This window comes from Pyrus communis, chromosome 1 (assembly GCF_041283825.1).
Source record: "Pyrus communis isolate YQ-2024b chromosome 1, ASM4128382v1, whole genome shotgun sequence".
In the NCBI taxonomy this organism is placed as follows: Eukaryota; Viridiplantae; Streptophyta; class Magnoliopsida; order Rosales; family Rosaceae; genus Pyrus; species Pyrus communis.
In genome coordinates this window covers 10,502,783-10,526,961 of record NC_142565.1, presented here as the reverse complement: position 1 = coordinate 10,526,961, position 24,179 = coordinate 10,502,783, and the positions used below count along the sequence as shown (strand labels likewise).

The 24,179-nt window shown below is 42.6% G+C and overlaps 2 protein-coding genes and 1 pseudogene across 2 annotated transcripts; 2 read left to right on the top strand and 1 right to left on the bottom strand.

Moving 5' to 3' along the window:
- Nucleotides 1–1,243: 1,243 nt before the first annotated feature.
- Nucleotides 1,244–4,198, bottom strand: LOC148699131 (heat shock 70 kDa protein-like; annotated as a pseudogene).
- LOC148699130 (ethylene-responsive transcription factor CRF4-like) lies at nt 4,041–5,433 on the top strand. The gene has a single exon (XM_088696913.1). It carries the CDS (start codon nt 4,391–4,393, stop codon nt 5,237–5,239), a length of 849 nt encoding a protein of 282 aa, XP_088553039.1. The 5' UTR covers nt 4,041–4,390; the 3' UTR covers nt 5,240–5,433.
- Nucleotides 5,434–8,633: 3,200 nt separating this feature from the next.
- LOC148699129 (uncharacterized) lies at nt 8,634–12,590 on the top strand. Its single transcript, XM_088696897.1, has 3 exons — nt 8,634–11,070; nt 11,139–11,818; nt 12,167–12,590. The coding sequence occupies exons 1-2, from the start codon at nt 9,498–9,500 to the stop codon at nt 11,528–11,530; spliced, it is 1,965 nt and encodes a 654-aa protein (XP_088553023.1). The 5' UTR covers nt 8,634–9,497; the 3' UTR covers nt 11,531–11,818; nt 12,167–12,590.
- The last annotated feature ends 11,589 nt before the right edge of the window (nt 12,591–24,179 follow it).

Below are 24,179 nucleotides of genomic sequence, written 5' to 3'. Positions count from 1 at the left end.
TTTCTAAAGAGAGTTTTTATTTATGTTTTGAAACTTGAAGTAGCTAGGTGCGACAACTTTTCCACTCTTTGTTCGGAAAAGATTGCTTCCGAAAAAGCTTAATTTGAACATGGTTTGAAATAAGTGCTTCTGGATAAGCCCAAGATTTTGCATGAAATAACTTTGTGGTTTCTGCTACATGCTGAACACAAACACACTTTTTTTACTCAGAGCTTTCTTCTTCCAAGCTAAAACATCATTTTCACTTGTACATTCCCCTGCTTTTCATGTAAATGGAAGTGTTTCTGACGGATTTTCTCCAAATCTGACATAACAAAACCCCCAAATGTACACACTTTCAAGTTTGAAATTAAATTGAAAGGAAATACATGAAATTAGATAAGAAAAAACGATAGTAACTTATATGACATTAAGTACACAGTCACGTAGACATTTTATGTTAATAATATAAAGATATGTGTACGTTTTTTTCCTCATATGTGCTTGTTATGGCATTAGACGCCATATGGCGGTGTAGCCTATTTAAATTGTTATCCTAAGAAAGAGATTTTCTAGGCTGTCGTGAATCTTTGACTCATAGATTTTTGTTACACATCTAACTCTTCATTCAAGTGGTACATACTATCTAATGAAATATAAAAGAATTTTAGGGAAATATTATTCCATGCTACATGGTATGGAATAATACAAGCATTTCATGACGTGAATTGGTTTAGATGATGTGGTCAGCGTGAATTCAAGTATCTAATGCTCAGTATGAAAGTTGGACCCAAATTTGAGAGAAATAATGTTCTTTTAACCAATAAAAAAAATAATTTACACTAATTAGTCTTAGACATTGACCACCACTTGCTTTTATAGTGGAAGGAAATTTCTTAGCAATCCACTCGTTGCTTTAGAGGGAGGAAGGAAATTGGAGGGAGTTAACTTTGGTGATGTGAGCAATTGATGAATGGTGACAAGTTGGAAAGCAACAAATGAGAGCAGAGAAGAGAAAGTCCTTGCGGTTTCCTTGCCACCAATTCCCAAGCCATGATATGATACACGATACACCCTAATTTGTCTTACATGCTTTTAGGAAATCGTTATTAGAGCATCTCCTTCAGAGATGTCAAATTTTAAATATAAAATTTGAATTTGAGAATTTATGTGATGTTTTAACATCTTTTAAAATTTTAGTCTTTATCTTGTATGTTAAATTAAATATTATTTTATTACACCATTTTCTTTTCTTTTTATTTTTTTAATAGGATTGCACAGCCCCTCCAGGCTCCAGCTCCTTCAACTTGTCCTCCAACTCATCAACTTCCGCCAACTGTTCCCCTCCAGCCAATTAATCGCGTCGTCCACCGCCTTCTCGATCTTCTCCTTGTCCGCCGGATCCAATTTCCAGGCAAATTTATCATCCCTCACGGTGTTCCTCATGTTGTACGCATAATTCTCCAACGCATTCTTTGCTTCCACCTTCTTCTTCACCTCCTCGTCCTCCGCCCTGTACTTCTCCGCATCCTGTACCATCTTCTCTATCTCCTCCTTGCTCAGCCCCCGCCGTCTTATCCTCCGCCGACACGTTCAATATCCCATTCGCATCAATGTCGAAACAGACATTGATCTGAGGCACGTCTCTGGGAGCAGGAGGGATTCCGGTGAGCTCGAATTTCCCCAACAAATTATTATCCTTCGTCCTCGCCCGTTCTCCTTCATAAACATGAATCAAAACTCCCAGCTGATTATCTGAATAAGTCGAGAAAATCTGCTCTTTCTTCCTCGGAATCAGCACCGTCATAACACCGCCGGCGCTTCTCAGGTTCTAATGAGAGAGGAGAGTTGCAAATCCGATAAAAACAATTAATAAAATAACATTTAAAATTTAATTAAAAAAATATTTGAAACTGCTGTCAAATTTGACAACAAAGGGAGAGCTGTTATTTCATATCATGCCACATCAAATTTGGCTTTTTGGTTGGAAAACATTGCAGCTGCCTTTTTTTTTTACTGTTATTGCTGATTTGGACATTTTGACATCTCTTTTGGAGATGGTCTTAGCAGTTTAAAATTTCTCATTTTGTATTTTAAATTTTTTTATAATTAAAAAGAAAAAAATAGGGAGTTTTAATGAAAAGCTCACGGTACTGTTCACTTTAACGAAAAACCACATTTTTATACTAAAAAGTCAATCATGATATTATTGACTTTATCCTTTATTTTGTCTTTATCGTTAAAACTCAACGTTTTCAAGCATTTTTCATTAGTTTTTCTAAAAATATACTTATGAAGAGTGTAAGATGAGATTTTTAGAGTGCTAATAACCATACTCGGAAGGGATCCCTATTTTTTTTTTTTTAGAAAATGGTAATTCGTTGTAAGACTCACTCCAAATCGAACTTCAACGATCCGAATCGTCTATTTTCTAAGTCTCGATTGGTATATCATTCTTGAAAAAAAATTAATTCAATCCGGAACTACTTTCCTATTTAATTATTACGATGAAAATTTCATTGTTTTTTATAGAACAAAGTAGTTGTCAATTTCTTTGAACTCAATTAAATGTCACAAATATTTTCGATTTGGCTAATATTTTGTAAGGATGATTTATAAGGTGCAACTTGAAAAATAGACAACTCGAATAGTTGAAGTTCGATGTGATGTGTGGACTTCACAGCTAATTCTCATTTATGCCACTTAGTAGTACGGTCTAGTGGTATTCCTCTTCACTTATAAGTAAGAGGTTTTAGGTTCGATTTTCGCCAAAGACGAATTTGAACCATATTATTACAAGTCCATTATGAGGCTAAACTCTTCCTCCTCAGTATAAATAATATCGTTTGTTGAAATAAAATATTCTTATTTTTAAAAAAATGGGATCCTTCCCTTAAAGACCTCTGCTAAAAACAGTTCCCTATTTTTGCTAGAATTATGTAATTTTCCCTTATGATTCCTTATACATAAATTTCAGCATTAAATATAGTGGTCTTTGGTTAGTCAACAGCCCAAAAAGAAAAATCCAAAATTTGAGTGGCAGAAAATAAAAATGATATATAAGGTAATGGTTGACGACATCGGATAGCTACTAGACAAATATGTTGTTTTTTGGGAACTGGTAACTTGGAGCGCAAGCACCAACAAGGCCCATTATATTTATTTGACTTTTTTTTTCAGTTAATAATATGCCGCAAGATAAATTATTATTTTGTGCGACACTTAATTTTCACTTGATTTGAGAAGTATTATGTTTAGCTGACACGAAATACGTTTTATTGTAACTTATTGTGGGTGGAAAATAAATCGTTATATAAGTACTTTGTAAATATTTATTAATTGTAAAATAAATATAAAAATTCATAAAAATAAATATTGAGGCGTTTGATTTGATTAATACAATAGAAGGAAAGTAGAATACTAGAAACTTGGTCCCCAAGCAAAAATAACTATGGATTGCACAAAATACTTACCAAGAGATATCAATTCAAATAATCTCAAGTTCTCCCAAAGAAAAAATATTTGTTATTTTCACACGTTGAACGTGATTTTATTGGTCAAATTCTTATGTATCCGTTGTATTACACAAATTATTTGGTATGACAATCACACAATTATGTAATGTTATTATTATACACTCAATTCGTAACACTACAACATGTGCAGCGATATCCAAGAAATTACTCAAATATTATAAACAAAAAATACTCCAAAATAATGAACCCTAAATTGGGCAATTTGAAAAAGAGTTTTGAATGAAGGAATAAGATACTCTCCGGATCCTCTTTGTAGGAATTCAGATGATCAATCAATCGTGTCCGTTCATCATACATCGTGCGGTTAAAAATTATTTTAAAATTATTGTTTAAAATTAAATATAAATAGTACTTAACGAAAACTGATCGCACGATGTACAATGAACAAACACGATTGAATGATCATTCGGATCCCTACAAAGAGGATCCGGAGAGGATTCCGGTCTCTGAATAAAAACCTTCGTACTAGGGAGGAAATTCAACATGACTTTAATAACCCCAAAAACAAATCTTAAATTTGAACTGGTAAGACAAAAACATTCTTAATACTTATCAAACAAATATACCATAATTAATGGAAAAACACGAAAATGTTGGAGACTGCTAAGATCCTCCTATAAGTACGCGATCCTCGGTAATTTTGACTCCTCCTCCTCCTCTGCTCTCTCTCCGCTCTTCCTCATCACTCTCTCTCTCTAAATTCTCTCTCTAAAGACTCTTATTTATTCCAGGCTTTTACTTTCTCTTAATGCTCCATCAGTTTCATTTTCCTCCGCCATTAACAATTGCCCTCCAAATTTCCCTTCTTCTTCTTCTTCCTCTTCCCACCATTTCATCATCTCAGTATTTTGTCGTTTAGCCTGTAAGCTACAGCCATGGATCGAGCCAATCAGTACACGCAGCGTCGCACGGTCAAAAACAAGCTTGTCAAAAAGCTCACCACCCGCTTCCGGGAGTCTACTGCCGGAGCCCCCCAAATCGTAAGGATTTCCGTCACCGACGACAACGCCACCGACTCCTCCAGCGACGAAGCCGAAGCCGAGCCGGGCCGGAAATACCGGGTCCTCGTGAAGCGCGTCATCAACGAGGTCAGAATCGAAGACCCGTCTCCTTCTCCGGCGCTCGTCTCAAAACCAACTAAGCCTTCTAGGTGCAGAGTGGCGGAGGAGAGTAACGAAATTTCGCCCAACGGGAAGAAATACCGAGGCGTACGGCAGAGGCCGTGGGGGAAATGGGCGGCGGAGATCCGAGACCCAAAACGTGGGGTCCGGGTCTGGCTCGGAACTTTCGAGACGGCGGAGGAGGCCGGTATGGCTTACGATAAGGCTGCCATTGCGTTTAAGGGACCTCTGGCTTTGACCAATTTCCTCAAGCCTCCCGAAATTGCCATTCCGGACATCTCGGAAGAGGACTGCAACCCAATTTCTCAGTCTCCGCTCATCTCGCAGTGCGGCCACAGCGTCCGGTCGCCGACCTCTGTTCTCAGTGGCCGAGAACCCGAAATCGACTGGAAAGTTTCGGAGAGACAAAATTTCGGGGTTTTTGATACGGAGTTTTGGTTGAATGATTGTTTTGAACCGCCGATATTTTTCGAGGAGATGAGTGTCGTACCCGAAACGCTTCTGAAAGATGAGGATTTCTCCGACTTATCGCTTGATTTCCGGTCGTGTAATTGGGATGACGTGGAGGATTACTTTCAAGATGCTTATGAGTTGAAACGATGACTATCAAAAGTGTGGTCTTTTGATTTTGAATAAAGATTTTGAGTCCCAAAGAATTGTTTGGAGGTTGTGATTTAGTGATTAGTTTATATAAAATTAATCTAAATTATTATTATTATTATGACTGTAAATTTTGGGACGAATGTATCTTGATTTTTCATCAAGTTGGGGAGCACTCAAAAGATTAAGTTGCTTAACTTAATTTCTTTATTGATTTAAATTTGCAATCCGTTATTTAAAAATGTCTGTATTTAACTGTCTTCAAACTTATTATATTTACCAATTAAAGCGTATTACGTTTAACAATTAAAACGCAGGAGTAGTTTCATACTTACGGATATGCGTTTAGGTATTGTTGACCCTAATAATTACAAGACCTACGTGGCGCGCAGGCCGAGCAACTAGTAAGCTAACTACGTCCTTCGGTTGAATGCGGGGCGTGCCAACTCGTCGGCCGAGCTCGGCCGAGGAGTACAATTTGTTGATATCGCTTGGAGCGCGTCGTTGACTTCTGTATCTTGCGATTGCGACCGAGGAAGGAACGCTCTCGGTCTCTGAGTTCTACAGCCTGAAGACAAGGCTGCCAATTCTGCGGAGTTCAATAATCGTCGGAGCCCGATTCGGTCACTGTGATTATATTCGTGAGAGTATAAGCACGTCGAATCGAGACCAAGGTGTATGGGCACAGGTACTCGAACGTGATATATGTCTTGATGGTAAACGTAGTTCGGCCGTCGGAATGCCGAACCCTGAAACTCACCTGTGAGTATCCAATCATAAAACCACTCGGCAACCAGTACGCCGAGCAATGTAATTCGTAACACCTAACTATGCCGAGAAAGCTTAGTAAGGTGACCTCTGCCAACAAAGGTTCGAAAACCTTCCTCGACCGAGACTTGGATAGATAATCGGTCGGCCTCGACGCAGTGCTGTTTATCCAAACTGAAGATGCCTCTTGGTCGGCTGATCCTGCGGCAGCAGTGCTGTTTATCCAAACTGAAGGTGCTCGCCGGTTGCTTCCACAGTGCTGTTTATCCAAACTGAAGGTGTGTCGGCAGGAAAAAGAAAAGGAAAAATCTCAAGGTGATTGAGAGGTTTTGCGCAGGGCAATTGTATGCTGAGTTGAAGGTCTCCTTTTTAATTGTCTGCCGCTTGGTATTTATAGAACTAACTTAGCGCAAAATCCATATGTGACCATCAACCTCCACAAATAATAATTTACGCGGAGATGATGATTATCCAATGAAAGTCATGGCACTCAACGTCTTTGATGCTAACCACGCATTTTAGCCAAAACCACGTAACAAAGCTTGGTATGCCAATTCCTTCTTTGCTAAAGATAAGCATTGTCATTCAAACCTTGGAATATCAAGCTTTATCCATAGAATATTCACTTCATTTGGCAGCCTTGAGTTTGCTAATGATTATCCCATGCATGCATCACAATGGCTTACTTCACGTAATTAATCATTCAAGTTGGACTCCACCTTGGTTACCAACTGATGCCACCACATGCTAAGCCTCTTATAATGCATGATGCTCAATCCCGCGTTGAATGCTAAGAATCCCAAACTAAATTGAACTATTTTGCTTGTTTCGATATAGTTTGAGTCACATTTATCTCGTACAAGAAAAGTGTCAAGATAATTCATTATTAAAAGATAATTATCATGATTAAAAATCATAATATTATCCTCTAATAACAACAAAATTATTGTAACTTTCTTATCCGACGATTAAGAATCATCCTTACTCAACGGCCTCGATCGCTTGGGCCGATGGTGTAAAATCAAGTCCAAACATTGCCCCCCAGTTTCCTTGAACTTCGGCTCATAAGCCGAATGGTTAAGGAAATTAAGTCTTTCCAGCCAATCAGGAGTACCTCGAACACCTACTTATCAGGCCGAGAGAAACCTGTTGCTGTGTTGATTTTGAGTAACTAGCCGAGAAAAAACCAAATAGGGTCGAAGTTTTGAAGGCTCTCGCCCAATGCTTCTTGAACTCGGCTCATTTCTCTCGGCCCCATATGGTTTAGCCACTTTTATAAGTCACTAACATATATATACACGAACACACATGCCGAGCTCGACGAGATGGTGCTCGGCACAGGTTTGTTTTATGTGTGTGTGTGTGTGTCTATATATATATATATAGGTAGAGCATCGGATGTCCCTCAGCTCAGTAAAACAACCTTTAAACAAGCCTAGTGTGAATTGATCCACACGGCTGTCAATCACGTAGACCTACTAAATGTGCCGCATGGGATGTTCCTCGGCAACATCTCTGTATGTGTGTATATGGTCGAGCACCAGCAGGCCGAATGACCCTATGGTCGAGCACCAGCACTCGGCAATAATGCCTCGCCGATCTTTTACTCGGCCCATTTTTTCCATTTCTTAAAGTATCGGCCGAAAGGCCGAATGGTTAAGAAAATACCATTTTTTTTTTTTTTTTTTTTTTGGATGCCAACGCTATGGTTAGCATCTTCTTGATTTTCTTGGCCTCGGCTTAGACAGCCGAGAGTTGTCTCATTTTTTTTTTTTTTTTTTTTTTTTTTTTTTTTGTCCGAGGGCTCAAATGTTGACCCTAATAATTACAAGACCTACGTGGCGCGCAGGCCGAGCAACTAGTAAGCTAACTACGTCCTTCGGTTGAATGCGGGGCGTGCCAACTCGTCGGCCGAGCTCGGCCGAGGAGTACAATTTGTTGATATCGCTTGGAGCGCGTCGTTGACTTCTGTATCTTGCGATTGCGACCGAGGAAGGAACGCTCTCGGTCTCTGAGTTCTACAGCCTGAAGACAAGGCTGCCAATTCTGCGGAGTTCAATAATCGTCGGAGCCCGATTCGGTCACTGTGATTATATTCGTGAGAGTATAAGCACGTCGAATCGAGACCAAGGTGTATGGGCACAGGTACTCGAACGTGATATATGTCTTGATGGTAAACGTAGTTCGGCCGTCGGAATGCCGAACCCTGAAACTCACCTGTGAGTATCCAATCATAAAACCACTCGGCAACCAGTACGCCGAGCAATGTAATTCGTAACACCTAACTATGCCGAGAAAGCTTAGTAAGGTGACCTCTGCCAACAAAGGTTCGAAAACCTTCCTCGACCGAGACTTGGATAGATAATCGGTCGGCCTCGACGCAGTGCTGTTTATCCAAACTGAAGATGCCTCTTGGTCGGCTGATCCTGCGGCAGCAGTGCTGTTTATCCAAACTGAAGGTGCTCGCCGGTTGCTTCCACAGTGCTGTTTATCCAAACTGAAGGTGTGTCGGCAGGAAAAAGAAAAGGAAAAATCTCAAGGTGATTGAGAGGTTTTGCGCAGGGCAATTGTATGCTGAGTTGAAGGTCCTTTTCTGTTGCATGATTTCTTGTATTTATAGCCCCCCATTCCTTGAATCTGACTCCGATTTGGATCGGGAGTCCTTTTCCCAATTCGCCTCTTCCTCGAACAATCCTACTCCTACTGGGATTCTGAATTTTCCTTCTTTTCGGGACTTCATTCCTTGCTGGTCGAGAATCCTAATTGCATCAGGTTTCCTCGACCTTTCTATTTATCCGGATTACCTCTGATGGGATCTGGCCGACCCTGCCAGCTGGCCCGGGCCTTATTATTCGGCCCATAGTATTTATCATCTCCTTGGGCCGAGCACATCCTGCTGCTCGGCCCAGCAATAATATTTCGGGCCCAAACATTGCCCCCTCGCTTCTGAGGTCGCCGACTGTTAGCTCTTGGTCGGGCCTCGACCTTGAAGAAGCGAAAACGTTTATTGCTTTTTTGAACTTAATGACCGTTATTCCTGTGCATTTATGAAGCATGATTGCACTTTTCTTGCTGCCCCCAAAGCGTGGCCACGTGTCGATTCTCCGCCGCTCTTAAAACTTTCAATCGTGGGCCTCGAAACCGTGCGCTAACTGAAACGTCTCATCCTTATTAATGCCTTAAAACTGGCGTCGCACGCAATCGTGCGTCCTGGATTTTCGACTCCTCGATCCCCTCTTCGCAGTTTCCCAAAATATCCGAAATGATTGAGCCTTTCCCGGTTAAATTTCCCCCCAATTTGAACCAGTGCCTTTTGAATCCCAGACGTTTGATATTCATCCTGAAAGGCCTATAAATACCCATATTTCTGCCATTTGCCTTTTACGCTTTCAGAAATTCTAAAATCTCAAATTCCTCATCCTTGTTCGTTCAAATCAAACCTTCCAGTTCTTCTGCAATACCTTCTTTTTCCAGAAACATCACTTCTCCACAAATGGCCTCCTTCATTTCAAAGTTCTCTGATGAGATCAACAAGTGCAAAGATTTCGTCGACCGGAGCGCCGTCAAGACGCTACGATTTGAAGAAGACATGACCACGACCCACCAAATTCTGGGTCCCCTTTTCAGAGACACAGTGCCGTCGTCTGTCACTAACCTGCTCAAGGAACAGTGCCTAACACCCCTGCTGCAGGGGTTCGACTGGTCGAAATGGACTCTGGCGCGGCCTCAGGGAGCCTGGCCGTCGACTACTGCGGCTTGGGCTGCCTGGGTCGACCGGATGAGCACATTCTTCTCCAAGGAATGGAAGGCTTTGGGTATTTATGATGCCATCATCCTGTCGACCATGGAGGTCGCCATGGATAAGGAGCTGCTTATGGCGGCCCTGAGTCTATGGTGTTCGGCCACCAACACCATGATCCTGCCTTTCGGCCCACTCGGCCCCACCATCCTTGACGTCTCGGCCATCCTTGGGACTTCCCCGACCGGCCTTCCTATTGACGCTGCCCTTTCCGGATACCCTTCTCCTCTCGACCTGAAGGCACTATTCGACGAAAGGGCCGTCGAGACGCTAAGCCGGGACGACCGGGAGCCCTCAAGGGAAGAAGTTCAGAAGCTGCACAAGAATTTCTTCAACTATAACACGCTCATTCTTCACTTCGCCGGCCGAGGCGAAGAAGGTCTTAGGAAGGGAGAGCACGAGGCCTTCCTCTTCTACTGGTACAACAAATTCATCTGTTGTACCAGGTCAAATAAATGCCTGGTGGAGAATATGCCGGTGGCCCAGGCACTGGCTAATGGTCGCTTGCTGGCGCTCAGTCCAGCCATCCTTGCCAACCTCTACCGCTGCCTGGCCGAGGCGACCATTGGCAAGATCGACCCGCACCAGAACGGACCCCTCTGGGTGTTCCAACTCTGGTTGCAGGTCTACTTCTCCACCCTTCGACCGGAGGTTCCTGCCTTCCAGCGAACGGCCGCCCTCGGCCTTCAACTGGCCTCTCGACCAGCGCCACCTCACCGGGCAGCCGAGGTTTTCAAACACTTCCTCAGCCTCGACGTCCTCTCGGATGACGAGTTCTTGGTGTGTCGGCGCCAGGAGTACCCATCCTCGCTTAGACTCCCTACGGCAGCATGGGCCGAATCTGAGGATGCGGGCATCCGCCAGCGCTGGGGGTCGTTTGTCTTGGCTCGCGACCTTCCTCTTGGTTGCGATGCTCGCCGAGCCAGCTGGGAGGTTTATCACCCTCATTTTCTCGCCCGGCAGCTCGGCTATCTTCAAGGCTGTCCAGTCCCCCTGCTCGCCTCTCGGTCGCTCCTAAGTCGGGGACGTCTTACTGGTTCCTCTGAAAGGGAATGCAAGACGTCAGACCAGGAGTTCCAGGAGAAGTGCAAGAAATTTCGGCTTCGGCCGACGGTTCCTGAGTCTTTCGGAACTGACACCTTCGGGGATTGGTGGGAGGAATATACCGGAGACTTCTTCGGCGCCCCGGCCGAAGATCTGGTAAAGAAAATCTTCGGCGATCGGCCCAGATCAGCATCCTCGACTCACCCTAAGGAGTCGGCCCAAGGTAGTATTTCCGTTTCTTTCCTCCTTTTGTTTTATCTTTCGTCCCTGTTATTAATTACTTTGCTCCAGGGGGTCGTGGGTCGAAGGCGGTCGAAGTAGTCGCTGCGGTGCCAAAGGCGAAGAAGCTAGTGCCCAAGAAGGCAATCCTTGTCACCAAGCGATCGGTGCCTTCCAAGCGCCCCCACCGAGAGGCCGAGCCTGCGGAGGAGACCCCTCGCCCTTCTAAACGTGTCAAGAAATTGGCGAAGAAGGGCGACCGGGAAATTCATGTCGTTCCCAGTGATACTGCTGGGACGCCTGCTCCCGCCGGCTCTCCATCTGTGCCGGCAGCCGCGGCCTCCCCAACCTCGAATCCTCCAGCCGTTTCCCCGGCAGATCCAGACGCCGCACCCGCTCTAGCTTCGGAGTCGGTCGCGGCACCTGAGGCACCCTTGTCTTCACCGGTCGTTTTGGAGGTATAATTCTGTTTTCACTTGCTTCCTTAGGTTTCTGATCGTAATGCTAACTGTTCTCTTTTTGTTCAGGATGTCGAGAGCGAGAGTGACGAAGTCCCGCTGCAACGCCGCCGTCGACCAGTCAACTCTCCTGTCCATCCTCCTCCTGTAGTCGAGGTGACCGCTCGACCACGTCCTACTGCGGCGGAACTTGGCAAGAGACCCATGGTCGATCCTGAGGCCACGGCTGAGTCACCGATCCACCCGCAGGACGAAGACCCTCCCATTCCTCCACAGGAAGTCTCTTCGGCCTTTGTAAGTATTGTTTCTTTTGTGTTTTGAGTTTTTGTGACATTGTTTTTGAAACGATATTAAATGTCAGGTGCCTGAACATTCATTTCACCGGCAATTTTACGCGCCGAGGGGCGTTGTCTATATTTCCTGGCCGCCGTCGTGGCCATCAAATGTAGATAAACTCCATCGGCCGCGTGAATTGCGTAGCGGTCTAAGGCACTGGGCTCGGCCATTAAGCTCCCTGGGTTCGAGCAATGACCCAGAGGGCATGGCCGAAGTCTCCTCTCAGCAGGTCTAAAACAATCCCCTTTTTCTTTATGCACCATATCACGCCTTACTTTCCCTCACATTTTCCTTTTATGCGCACAGCCATCGTGGGAAGTGGAACTTGACGCTCTGCTTCAAAGCACGACCGGGGAGGTCGGCTCCTCTGCAGCTCCGGCCGAATCGGCAGAAGACACGCCCGCCGAAGTCTTCGTGAAGCTGCACGAAGTCCTATCTCTGACTGCTTCCCAAGCTCTCCGGAGCAAGGGCCTTGACTCTGTTGGGGAGTGTCTTAATGACCTTGCCAGCGGTGGTCACCTTAGCCCGGAGGGCATCTCTTTCCTGACCGACCTCCTGGAGCGGACTCGGCAACACTTTCTTATCTTTGAGCGTGCCCTACAGGCCGAGGACGATTTGAAGGTGGCCAAGGTTGCGCATGAGGCTGGCCGAGTAGAGATGGAGGCTTTCAAAGCAAAGAAAGCAAAGCTGACCGAGTTTGATCTCCAGATCTCTGACCTCCAGCGTCAGATTTCTGACCTTCAACATCAAAGGTCGGCTGCTGCTTCCGAGCTTGAGAAGGATTTTGAGGCTAACAAGGCTCGGCTGACGGCCTTCGCTGCCGGCGCACGACGTATCCAGCAACTGCAGTGCAACAAGAAAACGCGGCAGGCTGAGATAATTTTGAGCGAGGCGAAGTGGCTGGAGCTGAAAGCTGCCCTTGAGACTTACCTCCCCTCGACCCCTTAGGAGTTCATCATTGTATTTGTACTTGTAATGATTTTCTGTTATCAATACAATGGTCGTTTTGCTATACAATGGTCGTCTTGCTCTCAATACAATGGTCTTACTCTTGCATTTCCCATGTAATTGGATAGTACTTCTTTAAAAACTTTCCATTAATCGGTAATTTGTGAACTGAACCCGTCCGATCTCTTAGATGATATGCCCCCTTGCCGAGGACTTTGTGAACGATGAATGGCCCTTCCCAATTTGGCGACCATTTGCCAAATCTGGGGTCTTTTATTCCAACAGGCAACACAGTTTGCCAAACCAGCTCTCCCTCGCCGAACGTTTTTTGTCTTACACGCTGATTATATGCTCGCTCGGCAATTTTCTTTTGTGCTATCAACAAGTTACCCGCGTCGATTCGACTTTCTTCCAAGTCTTCTAACTCTTGTCGCATCGCTTGACTATATTCAATACTGCACAAATCATTCTGCTCAATTACTCGCAACGAGCTTATACTCAATTCGACTGGTAACATAGCGTCGTGTCCATAAGTCAACGCGTAGGGAGTGGTTCCAGTAGCCGACCGGGGTGAAGTTCGGTATGCCCATAATGCTTCATTTAACTTCAAATGCCACAACCCTGGTTTCTCTTTTACCATTTTTTCAAGGATGCCGATCAACACTTTATTGCTTGCCTCGGCCTGCCCGTTTGCCTGTGGGTAATACGGCGTAGATTGCTCCAGTCGGATATTCAAACTTGCCGCGTATTCCCTAAACCTATCGGCCGTAAATATAGTGCCATTATCAGTTATGATCGTTTCTGGCACGCCGAATCTGGTCACAATATTCTCTTCTACGAAGTTGCATACTTCTTTAGCCGTTAATTCGGCGTATGACCTTGCCTCGACCCACTTGGTGAAATAGTCAGTTGCTACCATTATCCACGCGTGTTTCGCTGCCCCTGATGATGGCGTGATTTTGCCAATTACGTCCATTGCCCAACCCCTGAACGGCCAAGGTTTAGTGACCGAGTGTAGTAATTCGGCCGGGGCTCTCTGTACAGGTCCATGAATTTGGCATGGGACGCATCTCCGTGCATATTCGATACAATCTTTTAATATATTGGGCCAGAAATAACCGTGTCGTCGGAGCAACCAACGCATCTTTCGTCCGGACTGATGTGCCCCACAAATTCCTTCATGTACCTCGGCCATTACTTGGGTGGCCTCTTGTGGGCCGAGGCACAATAGTAGTAACCCGTCCTCGCCCTTGCGGTATAACTCATTTTGGTACGACACGTAATTCGTGGCGTGGACCTTCGTTCTTCGGTCATGTTTCCCATTGGGGTTATCGAGGTATCGTAACATCGTCCTTCTCCAATCATCTGGTTCTACTTCGACAGCACATATTTCCACGGGATCTCCTCGTTCTAGTAAGGATGGGAGAGACATTACCCTTGTGCGTATTACGTGTGCGCGCTGGAGAGTTTGCCGATTAATCAAGGCTGGGTATGAGCGCAGACTTGTGACTGCAATTCGGCCTAGCTTGCCCCCCTTGAGTTGTGCTCCGGAGGCGATCTGGGCGAGTTCGTCGGCGTCTGTGTTGTGGATGCGTGAAATGTGTTCAAATGTGATCCGTTCGAACGACTCGGCCAGGTAGGTGGCGACCATGTGATAGGGCGCTAAAGTACAACTCATGCAACGAAACAGGCCGTTTATCTGGTTAATCACCAGTTCGGAATCACCGAGGACGAGAACGCGGGAGGCCCGTAGATCGTGTAAAACGTGGAGGCCGATAATGAGGGCTTCATATTCGGCCTGATTATTGGTGCAGCTGAAATCCAACTTGAGGGAAAAATATCATCGGCAGTGGTCAGGCGATTGAATTGCAATTCCCACACCCGCCGAGGTCGAAGTGCTGGAACCATCAAAATGCATAGTCCAATGACTATCACGCGTGGTGATGAAACCGATATCGACGTTGTCTCCCTCAGAACCATAAGGAGAAGGGTGTTGGGCCAAGAAATCGGCGAGAGCTTGCCCCTTGACGGCCTTTTGGGGTACATACTGAAGACTGAACTCGGATAACGCGAGCGTCCATTTCCCGATGCGGCCTTTGACAATAGGCCGAGTGAGCATGTACCGAATTACGTCTGTTTGGGCGATGACCTGCGTTACTGACGGGAGCATGTAATGCCGAAGCTTGGACGCAGCAAAAAACAAAGCTAAGCACAGTTTTTCGACAGGGGAGTAATTGAGCTCTGGTGAATTCAGATTTCGGCTAAGATAAAAGATCGCTTGTTCACGCCCTCCATTGTTGTCTTGAGCGAGGAGACAACCAATGGATTCAGTAGCTGCCGAAATGTATAATTTCAAGGGTTTGTTGCGACATGGTGGAACGAGCACGGGTGGGGTTGAAAGAGCCACCTTGATTTGTGTAAATGCCATTTGATGTTCTTCGCGCCATTCAAATTTGTCGGTATCCTTAAGTTTCAAGAGCGTAGAGAATGCCTTCATCTTACCCGCCGAATTGGCGATGAAGCGACGGAGGAAATTTATCTGCCCGAGTAACGACTGGAGCTGCTTCTTTGTCGTTGGTGGTGGGGCGCTAATGATGGCGCGAGCTTTATTTTCGTCGACTTCGATACCGCGGTGGTGCACTAAAAATCCTAGGAAATTACCGGCCGAAACACCGAAAGCACACTTGGCCGGGTTCATCTTGAGCTTGTTCTTGCGCATGCGAAGGAACGCTTGCCTCAGGTCGTCCAGATGTGTTTGACGACGTTTGGATTTCACGACCACATCATCGATATAAACTTCGACGATTGTACCGATTAAGTCGTGGAAGATCATATTCATGGCTCGTTGGTATGTGGCGCCGGCATTCTTGAGGCCGAAAGGCATGACGACCCATTCATAAGTACCAAGTGCCCCCGGGCATCGGAAAGCCGTCTTGTGGACGTCAGCTTCGGCGATGAAAATCTGGTTATAACCCGCATGACCGTCCATAAAAGAGAGCAATTCATGATTAGCTGCGGCATCAATTAATAAATCTGAAATCGGCATTGTATACTCGTCCTTGGGAGTAGCCAGATTTAGATTACGGAAATCGATGCAAATGCGAAGGGCACCGCTTTTCTTTAACACGGGGACGATATTGGCCAACCATTCGACATACCGTGCGGTCCTAATAAATCCGGCTTTCAAAAGCCGAACTAATTCTTCCTTAATGCCGAGCTGTACTTCGTTCGAAAATCGTCGAGGAGGCTGTCGAAAAGGTTTACACCCCTCCTTGATGCGTAGCTCATGCTCTACAAGGTTTCGGTCGAGGCCGGGCATTTCATGATAGCTCCACGCAAAGCAATCTTTAAATTCGTGGAGTAACTTCCGTAGTTCGACCTTCATGGACGGTGGGAGTAACGCGCTAATAAACAATGTTCGAGGATCCTCGGCCGTGCCTACGTTAACTTCCTCCAACGGGTCCTTGACTTGAGGCCGATGGTCTTCGAGTTCGGCCGGCGCAGCCTGAACTTTATCGAAAGAAAGAACGGGGCCGTTATCTGCTTCGGCCAGAAATTCGATTAAATTGACGCCCGAGTGCGGTTGCTTGGTAATGGCGTACCAATGGGCCAGCAGACGTTCCATTGTAGATGAAACCGCGGCCTGACGCCTTTCTTGCGTGGTGTGCTCAATCATCGGCGTTGGTGACTAGATCTGCCAAGCCAAGTCTCGCCGAATCCTGTTGGACAGTCTCGGCGCCGACCTCAATTACTTTCTGTACCGAAATTCTCGTCGGCCGCCCATCCTCGTTAAGGCCTTGGAGGGTGATGTAGCCGACGTGATCATCGTAATAGCGAGCCTGAATCATGTTGGTTTCAAATGGCTGGTTATCGGCTGGGTGGACCACGACCGATTTGCCATCCCAAAAGATGAGGACCTGGTAGAGTGATGACGGAATGCAACTGGTTTGGTGGATCCAGTCGCGACCAAGTAATGCGTTATAATCGGTCTTGGAATCAATGACAAAGAAAGCTGTCATATGTTGACGACCGGCAATGCTAACTTCCAACGGAAGTACGCCTTTGGTCTGAGACTTGTCACCGACGAAGCTGCTCATAGTAATCCCTGACGGAATGAGTTCACTATCAGAACGGCGTAAAGTGTTGACCCTAATAATTACAAGACCTACGTGGCGCGCAGGCCGAGCAACTAGTAAGCTAACTACGTCCTTCGGTTGAATGCGGGGCGTGCCAACTCGTCGGCCGAGCTCGGCCGAGGAGTACAATTTGTTGATATCGCTTGGAGCGCGTCGTTGACTTCTGTATCTTGCGATTGCGACCGAGGAAGGAACGCTCTCGGTCTCTGAGTTCTACAGCCTGAAGACAAGGCTGCCAATTCTGCGGAGTTCAATAATCGTCGGAGCCCGATTCGGTCACTGTGATTATATTCGTGAGAGTATAAGCACGTCGAATCGAGACCAAGGTGTATGGGCACAGGTACTCGAACGTGATATATGTCTTGATGGTAAACGTAGTTCGGCCGTCGGAATGCCGAACCCTGAAACTCACCTGTGAGTATCCAATCATAAAACCACTCGGCAACCAGTACGCCGAGCAATGTAATTCGTAACACCTAACTATGCCGAGAAAGCTTAGTAAGGTGACCTCTGCCAACAAAGGTTCGAAAACCTTCCTCGACCGAGACTTGGATAGATAATCGGTCGGCCTCGACGCAGTGCTGTTTATCCAAACTGAAGATGCCTCTTGGTCGGCTGATCCTGCGGCAGCAGTGCTGTTTATCCAAACTGAAGGTGCTCGCCGGTTGCTTCCACAGTGCTGTTTATCCAAACTGAAGGTGTGTCGGCAGGAAAAAGAAAAGGAAAAATCTCAAGGTGATTGAGAGGTTTTGCGCAGGGCAATTGTATGCTGAGTTGAAGGTCCCCTTTTTAATTGTCTGCCGCTTGGTATTTATAGAACTAACTTAGCGCAAAATCCATATGTGACCATCAACCTCCACAAATAATAATTTACGCGGAGATGATGATTATCCAATGAAAGTCATGGCACTCAACGTCTTTGATGCTAACCACGCATTTTAGCCAAAACCACGTAACAAAGCTTGGTATGCCAATTCCTTCTTTGCTAAAGATAAGCATTGTCATTCAAACCTTGGAATATCAAGCTTTATCCATAGAATATTCACTTCATTTGGCAGCCTTGAGTTTGCTAATGATTATCCCATGCATGCATCACAATGGCTTACTTCACGTAATTAATCATTCAAGTTGGACTCCACCTTGGTTACCAACTGATGCCACCACATGCTAAGCCTCTTATAATGCATGATGCTCAATCCCGCGTTGAATGCTAAGAATCCCAAACTAAATTGAACTATTTTGCTTGTTTCGATATAGTTTGAGTCACATTTATCTCGTACAAGAAAAGTGTCAAGATAATTCATTATTAAAAGATAATTATCATGATTAAAAATCATAATATTATCCTCTAATAACAACAAAATTATTGTAACTTTCTTATCCGACGATTAAGAATCATCCTTACTCAACGGCCTCGATCGCTTGGGCCGATGGTGTAAAATCAAGTCCAAACAGGTATTTCAAATTTAAAATATCTACAGTTTACAACTTGTTTCATACTTTGAAAGTTGTTACAATTTTGAATTAAAGCGTTTCATACCTATCAATTAAGACGTCAAAGTTCTCATCACATAAATGTTTGAATTTACAACTCGTCGCATACTTAACTTTAACCCCTAAAATAACTCAAATTCAACACAAGGGTATCTACATCTTGTGTGATTTGTTCTAAAAACAACAACAATTTGGAGTAAAAGTGATATGAGAGTGATTCAAGTCATTGACCCAAATGGGGTTCTCTGTCTCAGTCAGTGTCTCTGGAAGACAACACCAAAGAGCGAAGAGACTGTAAAAATCAATGGTGAAGTGTGACCAATGTTCTTGCTCCAAAACCAAAACCTAGAAATTAACCATTATTTAATACTGATTTAGTACTAGAAATCTTGGAAAGGGTGAAAATAAATATACAGGGGCCTTTGCTTTTTCAGAAATTCCCAGACAATGTCAGCCTGCTTCTTCTGGTGAAATCCCCGGCACGGTTCTTGAATCTCCGGCCAACTGAAGGAAGCTAGCTGCACAAAAACCACGGATTTGCATTCCCTGGTAAATTCAAACATTAAATTAAGAGAAGACCTTTCCACTGTTGTGTTGATAATGCATACAGTGTGTCGTGGAACACGAGGTTTCAAAGTTCATGTCAAATCTCAGACCCACAGTTTGCAACTTGCAAGTTGCAAATCCCATCTTCATCTGTGACTAATGACTAGACTACGTATCTCTCAAATTCTGGTGACTAGATTAGATCTTCTTGCAAACATGTATTTAATTTGGGTCCCCTACCCAGCGCTCTCTGTACTGTTTTTGCCAGAGAGAAATGATCATTAGATCTCAATTCTCAACTTTTATGTTAAAAACTTTTTAGTCATAACGATTTTTGAGATCAGTACACTCTTTACGTGATATAGTGCACCGTTAGTCATTTTGGTTATCTGTGAAAAATATCTGTTAAATTGAAGAAACCACTTGTTCAAGTGGAGGAGTTGATCTAATAAAAACATCCTCAATCTAACGAAGACTTTTCACGAAACATCAAAATAATGGATGGTAAACAATCTAATGGACTACTTTTATCGATTTTAAATCTCATGGACTAAAATGATGAGTTATACCAATCTCAAAAATCGTTTTGGCTAAAAAGCCTTATCTCTACTAATTAATAAAACACTCATTGTCAACCAAAACCTTATGAAATTACTAGTTTAACCCTATAATTAATACACAACATGAATAAGAAATATGGGGCAGAAATGTAATTTTACAAAACCAAATTTTGCTGTTATTTTTTTCAAATCCTCACCTACATGTAATCCTAATATATCTCTAATTTAAAAAAAAAAAAAAAAAAAAAAATTCTCACACACTTTGTGTGTGCCCTTATGCTAGTGTTAGTGAAAAAAACCCTTTTGTTTAACTAGGGGGTTGGAGGCTTGATGACTGTTACTCAGTATTACTTGGCATTTGACAATCAGACCATCAACTAATCTTATAGTCTTTTGTAATATTCTAAACTACAAATTTCATCCTCCACTCATAATATAACTTATAGATCAGTAATACCACATGACAATATTGCAGTAACCTCTAAAACTTTTCCTTTCCTACATGACCGATAAATTTTCCTCATCCCGTGTCGTGTTACCATTCTATTCATGTTCTAACGTTGCAATCTACGTCCATCAAATCATATTTCCTATACACATGTTATAACGACAATCAACAATGAGACTGCCGCACACAAAATTTTCTAACTTCGATTCTCTTTTTAACTTTGAAGAATATAATTGTTGTGCTTCATTTCACATGACAGAATGAAAACTGAAACACTATAAAGAAGGATCTAATTAAATTGTATTGAAATTGAACTAAATTACCAAAAGAAAACATGATAAAACTAATTGGACTTGGTTTTCTCTACTCTTTTTAGTAGGTAATTACTTTGACCGCAATCTAAAGATGAAACGATCCAAACCAGACCGCACTTCCCTCTACTTGGTCCGGCAAAACCCAGTAAAAGATAGCAGTTGAGTAGGAATTTTATTTTATTTTTTTGAATGATTTTAAATGAGTTGCTTGGGACTCAAGTCTCAACAAGCTTATTATTTCCAATAAATACATGACAGAATTCCATCATACCATTGAAAATCAACAGAAATATAAAAAAATAATTAATTAATTTATGAGAAATGCTAATGAGGCTCTTTCGTAGGACACTCTCTAGATTTTGTCATTTTTTTATAATTAAACATTAATTTTCGTATTAATATTATAAAATATTATATAAAATACGAGATAGAAGAGAGTTCGTAAATGGATATACTTTTGTGAGAATCTCTTTGACTAGCATTTATCGGAAATGCAGCCAGCCTCTGCCTCCCTACAATATATCATGTCGCAGGTGTAGGGTCCACCGTACATTACAGAGGCAACAGTGCCTGGGCATGGTACCCTTTAAAGCAAAACACTGAACCAGAACCTAGTAGGTTGATTTAATAAACAACCCAAAATAATAATAATTAAAACTCTTTGAAATTCAACTCAAATAGTACAGTAATAAATTGGTAGATCTTCCTTCTTCTTGCTATAAGTCTAGTAGTGCTAGTCAATGTGGTCCTTCTTATACTGTGCAAGTTTTAATTTTTCAGAATTCAAGTAATAAACGGTTGAATGTGCAGTCAAAGATTTAACGATCACAATCCAAACAATTAAAGATTCTAGTACACACGATACTTTGATTCATACTAAAAAACATGCAGATGCGGTTGCAAATTAAAATGTAAATAGGTATCCTAAGGAACAAAATCGTGGATTCATATGCTTTGTGGTTTTCTTTATATGAATCTTGAATCTAAACGAATCAAATATCGTTTTATGAATCACATCTTAGCATTTTTAGATTGTTAACGTTTTTGTTGTCTAATAATTAGTCAAACTATCAATATGAGCATTCACTTATCAACAATTTAGTTAGAATCTTGGTTTAACAATATGATAACATGACATGATAAATTATTCGTTGAGATATACTGTCTTTCATATTCACAAGTCCACAACCATGAAGAGCTTCAAATCATTTTCAAGGTGACATTAGCAAATAGATTAGGGCCTAAAAGTATGCAAACAAAAATGGACATGGAACATTCCCCTACCTAAATAGCAAAGGAAGACAAAGGGAGGACAGAATTTCATCAAAGGTGAAACTAAAACAGGAAAAAACAAGATCTTTATTCCAATTACCTTAAAACACAAGGTGTATTAATCTCTTTTGGACCCAAAGTTGGTGAATATAATAAAACGGGATGTGAAGCCCACACCTTAAACTTTACTTAACATGAAACCATAGGGTTTCATGCTTAAGTACTGTAATTTTTAAGGTTTAAAGTGGGCCACAATATCTGAAAATGATGGGAGAGGGAGCCCGAGGAAAAGGTACAACATTTGCAGAGGAACGCAGAGATCATATCAAATGTATCAGAAGAACAGGTGGGATCAGTGGTCCCATTCAACCTACCACCAGAACAAGGATAGAGATTTGCATCGGACCTTTGGGTCCATGAGCCATTGATGAACTTTTTTGCTTAAAAATATAAGGCTCTTTCTCGTGGTATTTTTCGTTACAAATAAATCATAGTTTAATCTGTTTTTATAATATATTTTTGCTTATGTGGCAAACCGTTATTTGTATGTGAGGAGCAACCACTTCTAACATAGGACGAGTCGAGCAATGTTCTTGGTTCTTAAGGCTAAAACACGCTTTTAGACGCTGTAGTATACACAAAGTTCCCCTACCATCCATGTAGTCTCGATTTCATTGTATTTAGTCTTTGTAATTTCTAATATGTTTCCATTCAAGGACATCCGTCAACCTAGGTTAACGGAAGTTGATGAACGTCGTCAAATTGGAACGGATTCAAAACTACAGGGACTAAAAACGTGCCTCAGTCTTTTTGCCATGTCTTATGGAAGTGCAAGGTCGAATTGGTCACATTTTCCTCTACTCACATCGTAAACAAAATTTCATTGTAAATACATGATTTTAAATTGTTTCATTAATATATGTGAAGATACGAAAGTAAAAAAGTCCCACATCAGTAAAAGAGAAAATTTTGCAATGACTTATAAGAGATTGAGTTGCTCTTCATGCTGCCAATTTGTTTTAATGGTGCAACCCCAACTTTTTTAGGGTACCAAAGCATGTTGGCCCACTGTGTAACCTAACAGTGGTGAAAGAAGAAACCTTGCAAGCTTATAAGAGATTGAGATACTCCTCGTATTGCAATTAATTTTACGGTAGAATCTCAACTCCTTCGATATATACATTGTTGAGTGGTGAATGGTGATGCAGTACAGTAACATCATGGTCAATGGTGTATAACCAACTAAAATGGCCAATTTCAGAAGCAGAAGAGCTTTTTTGTGTATTTGACTTTGTCGATTTTTATGGTGCATATATGCAGAACAAGTCTGAGGAAAACTCATTGATGTTTCATGCTGCTAGTGTTCTCATTGAAAATATTTGTGAGATGGTGCGTGTTCAAAGTTTTGGGTCCATCCCACATTCCCACTTTTGTGAACTGAAAGAAAATCCTTCTGCGCACTTGGGCTGGCCCCAAATTTGTCACTCCCACAGATTATAAGCAGTTGTGATTTATGTTAACCTTGTGAAGATGATCTAAATTAAATCACATGGAGCCTAATGATGTATAGTTTTCAAAGAATAATGAAAATAAACACAAATAGAACCGGTTTTAAATTTTCAAAGAAAAATAAAATCAGAGGACATAAGTTATGTTTGGGTGAGGAATTTCCAAGTCTCAAGAGATTGACGCTAAATTAGTAAGAAATGTATCACAAATGTTAGATAAGAGCAATTAGAAATGTCTTTTATGAGTATTATAAAGGTATGCATGTGAGATTTGTAAGGACCCGTTTGATGAGCTGGATGAGATATATTGTGATCGATTAAAATGGACTGGAGTCTAGTCCGTTGTTTGTTGTGTAAAAATATGAGATGGAATGGACTAGATAAGATGAGTTGTGAATCCACAATAGAGTGAGTTATTTAACGTATTCTTGTACATGTGTTACAAATCATGTCTTACAAGTGTCTGCCAATTCAATCCTATCCCTAAGGCCCAATTCCATCCAGCCTACCAAATGGGCCCTAAATGGCTCATGGATTTGACAATCTCTTTCACATGTCGTTGTAATGCTTATGAAAGGGTATGTATTTCTAATCCCTCATATCTAACATTTTTAATCTATTACTTACTAACTTGATATCAATCCCTTGAGATTTGGAAATCTCTCATCCCAAACATGGCCTAGAGATTATAAGCCGCAACCAAGTTCAGTGTCCGTTTAATGATGCGTCATGGTTTATGTTTTATTAAAAGTTCATAACCAGTTATGTGTATTTTTACAAAAACTAGTATACAAGTTGTGCGTGTCATAATATGCAATATACATGTATCACATGCATCACTAACATGATGAGAATTTTATTTTTAAAAAAGAAGATGGAGTAGGAGAAGAACGTGATGAGAGTGAGGGTGTGGGGGTCATGAACAGCTAAAGCCACCAAATCTTCCCTTTAAAGGAAAGAAAAAAGAAAAAGTGACAAACAAAATGATTGTGTAGAAACACTTTAATTTAAGTTAATGCAGAAGAGGAGCCCTACTTCATACCAAACCACAGGCAAAAGAAAAGAAAACCTGATAAAATTGAACATGGCCAGT

Bases quoted from the DNA above. Each gene is read 5' to 3' on its own strand.
- LOC148699130 (XM_088696913.1), top strand. From the start codon at position 4,391: ATGGATCGAGCCAATCAGTACACGCAGCGTCGCACGGTCAAAAACAAG.
- LOC148699129 (XM_088696897.1), top strand. From the start codon at position 9,498: ATGGCCTCCTTCATTTCAAAGTTCTCTGATGAGATCAACAAGTGCAAA. The intron at 11,071-11,138 runs GTAGTATTTCCG...ACTTTGCTCCAG, and splicing joins CCCTAAGGAGTCGGCCCAAG to GGGGTCGTGGGTCGAAGGCG.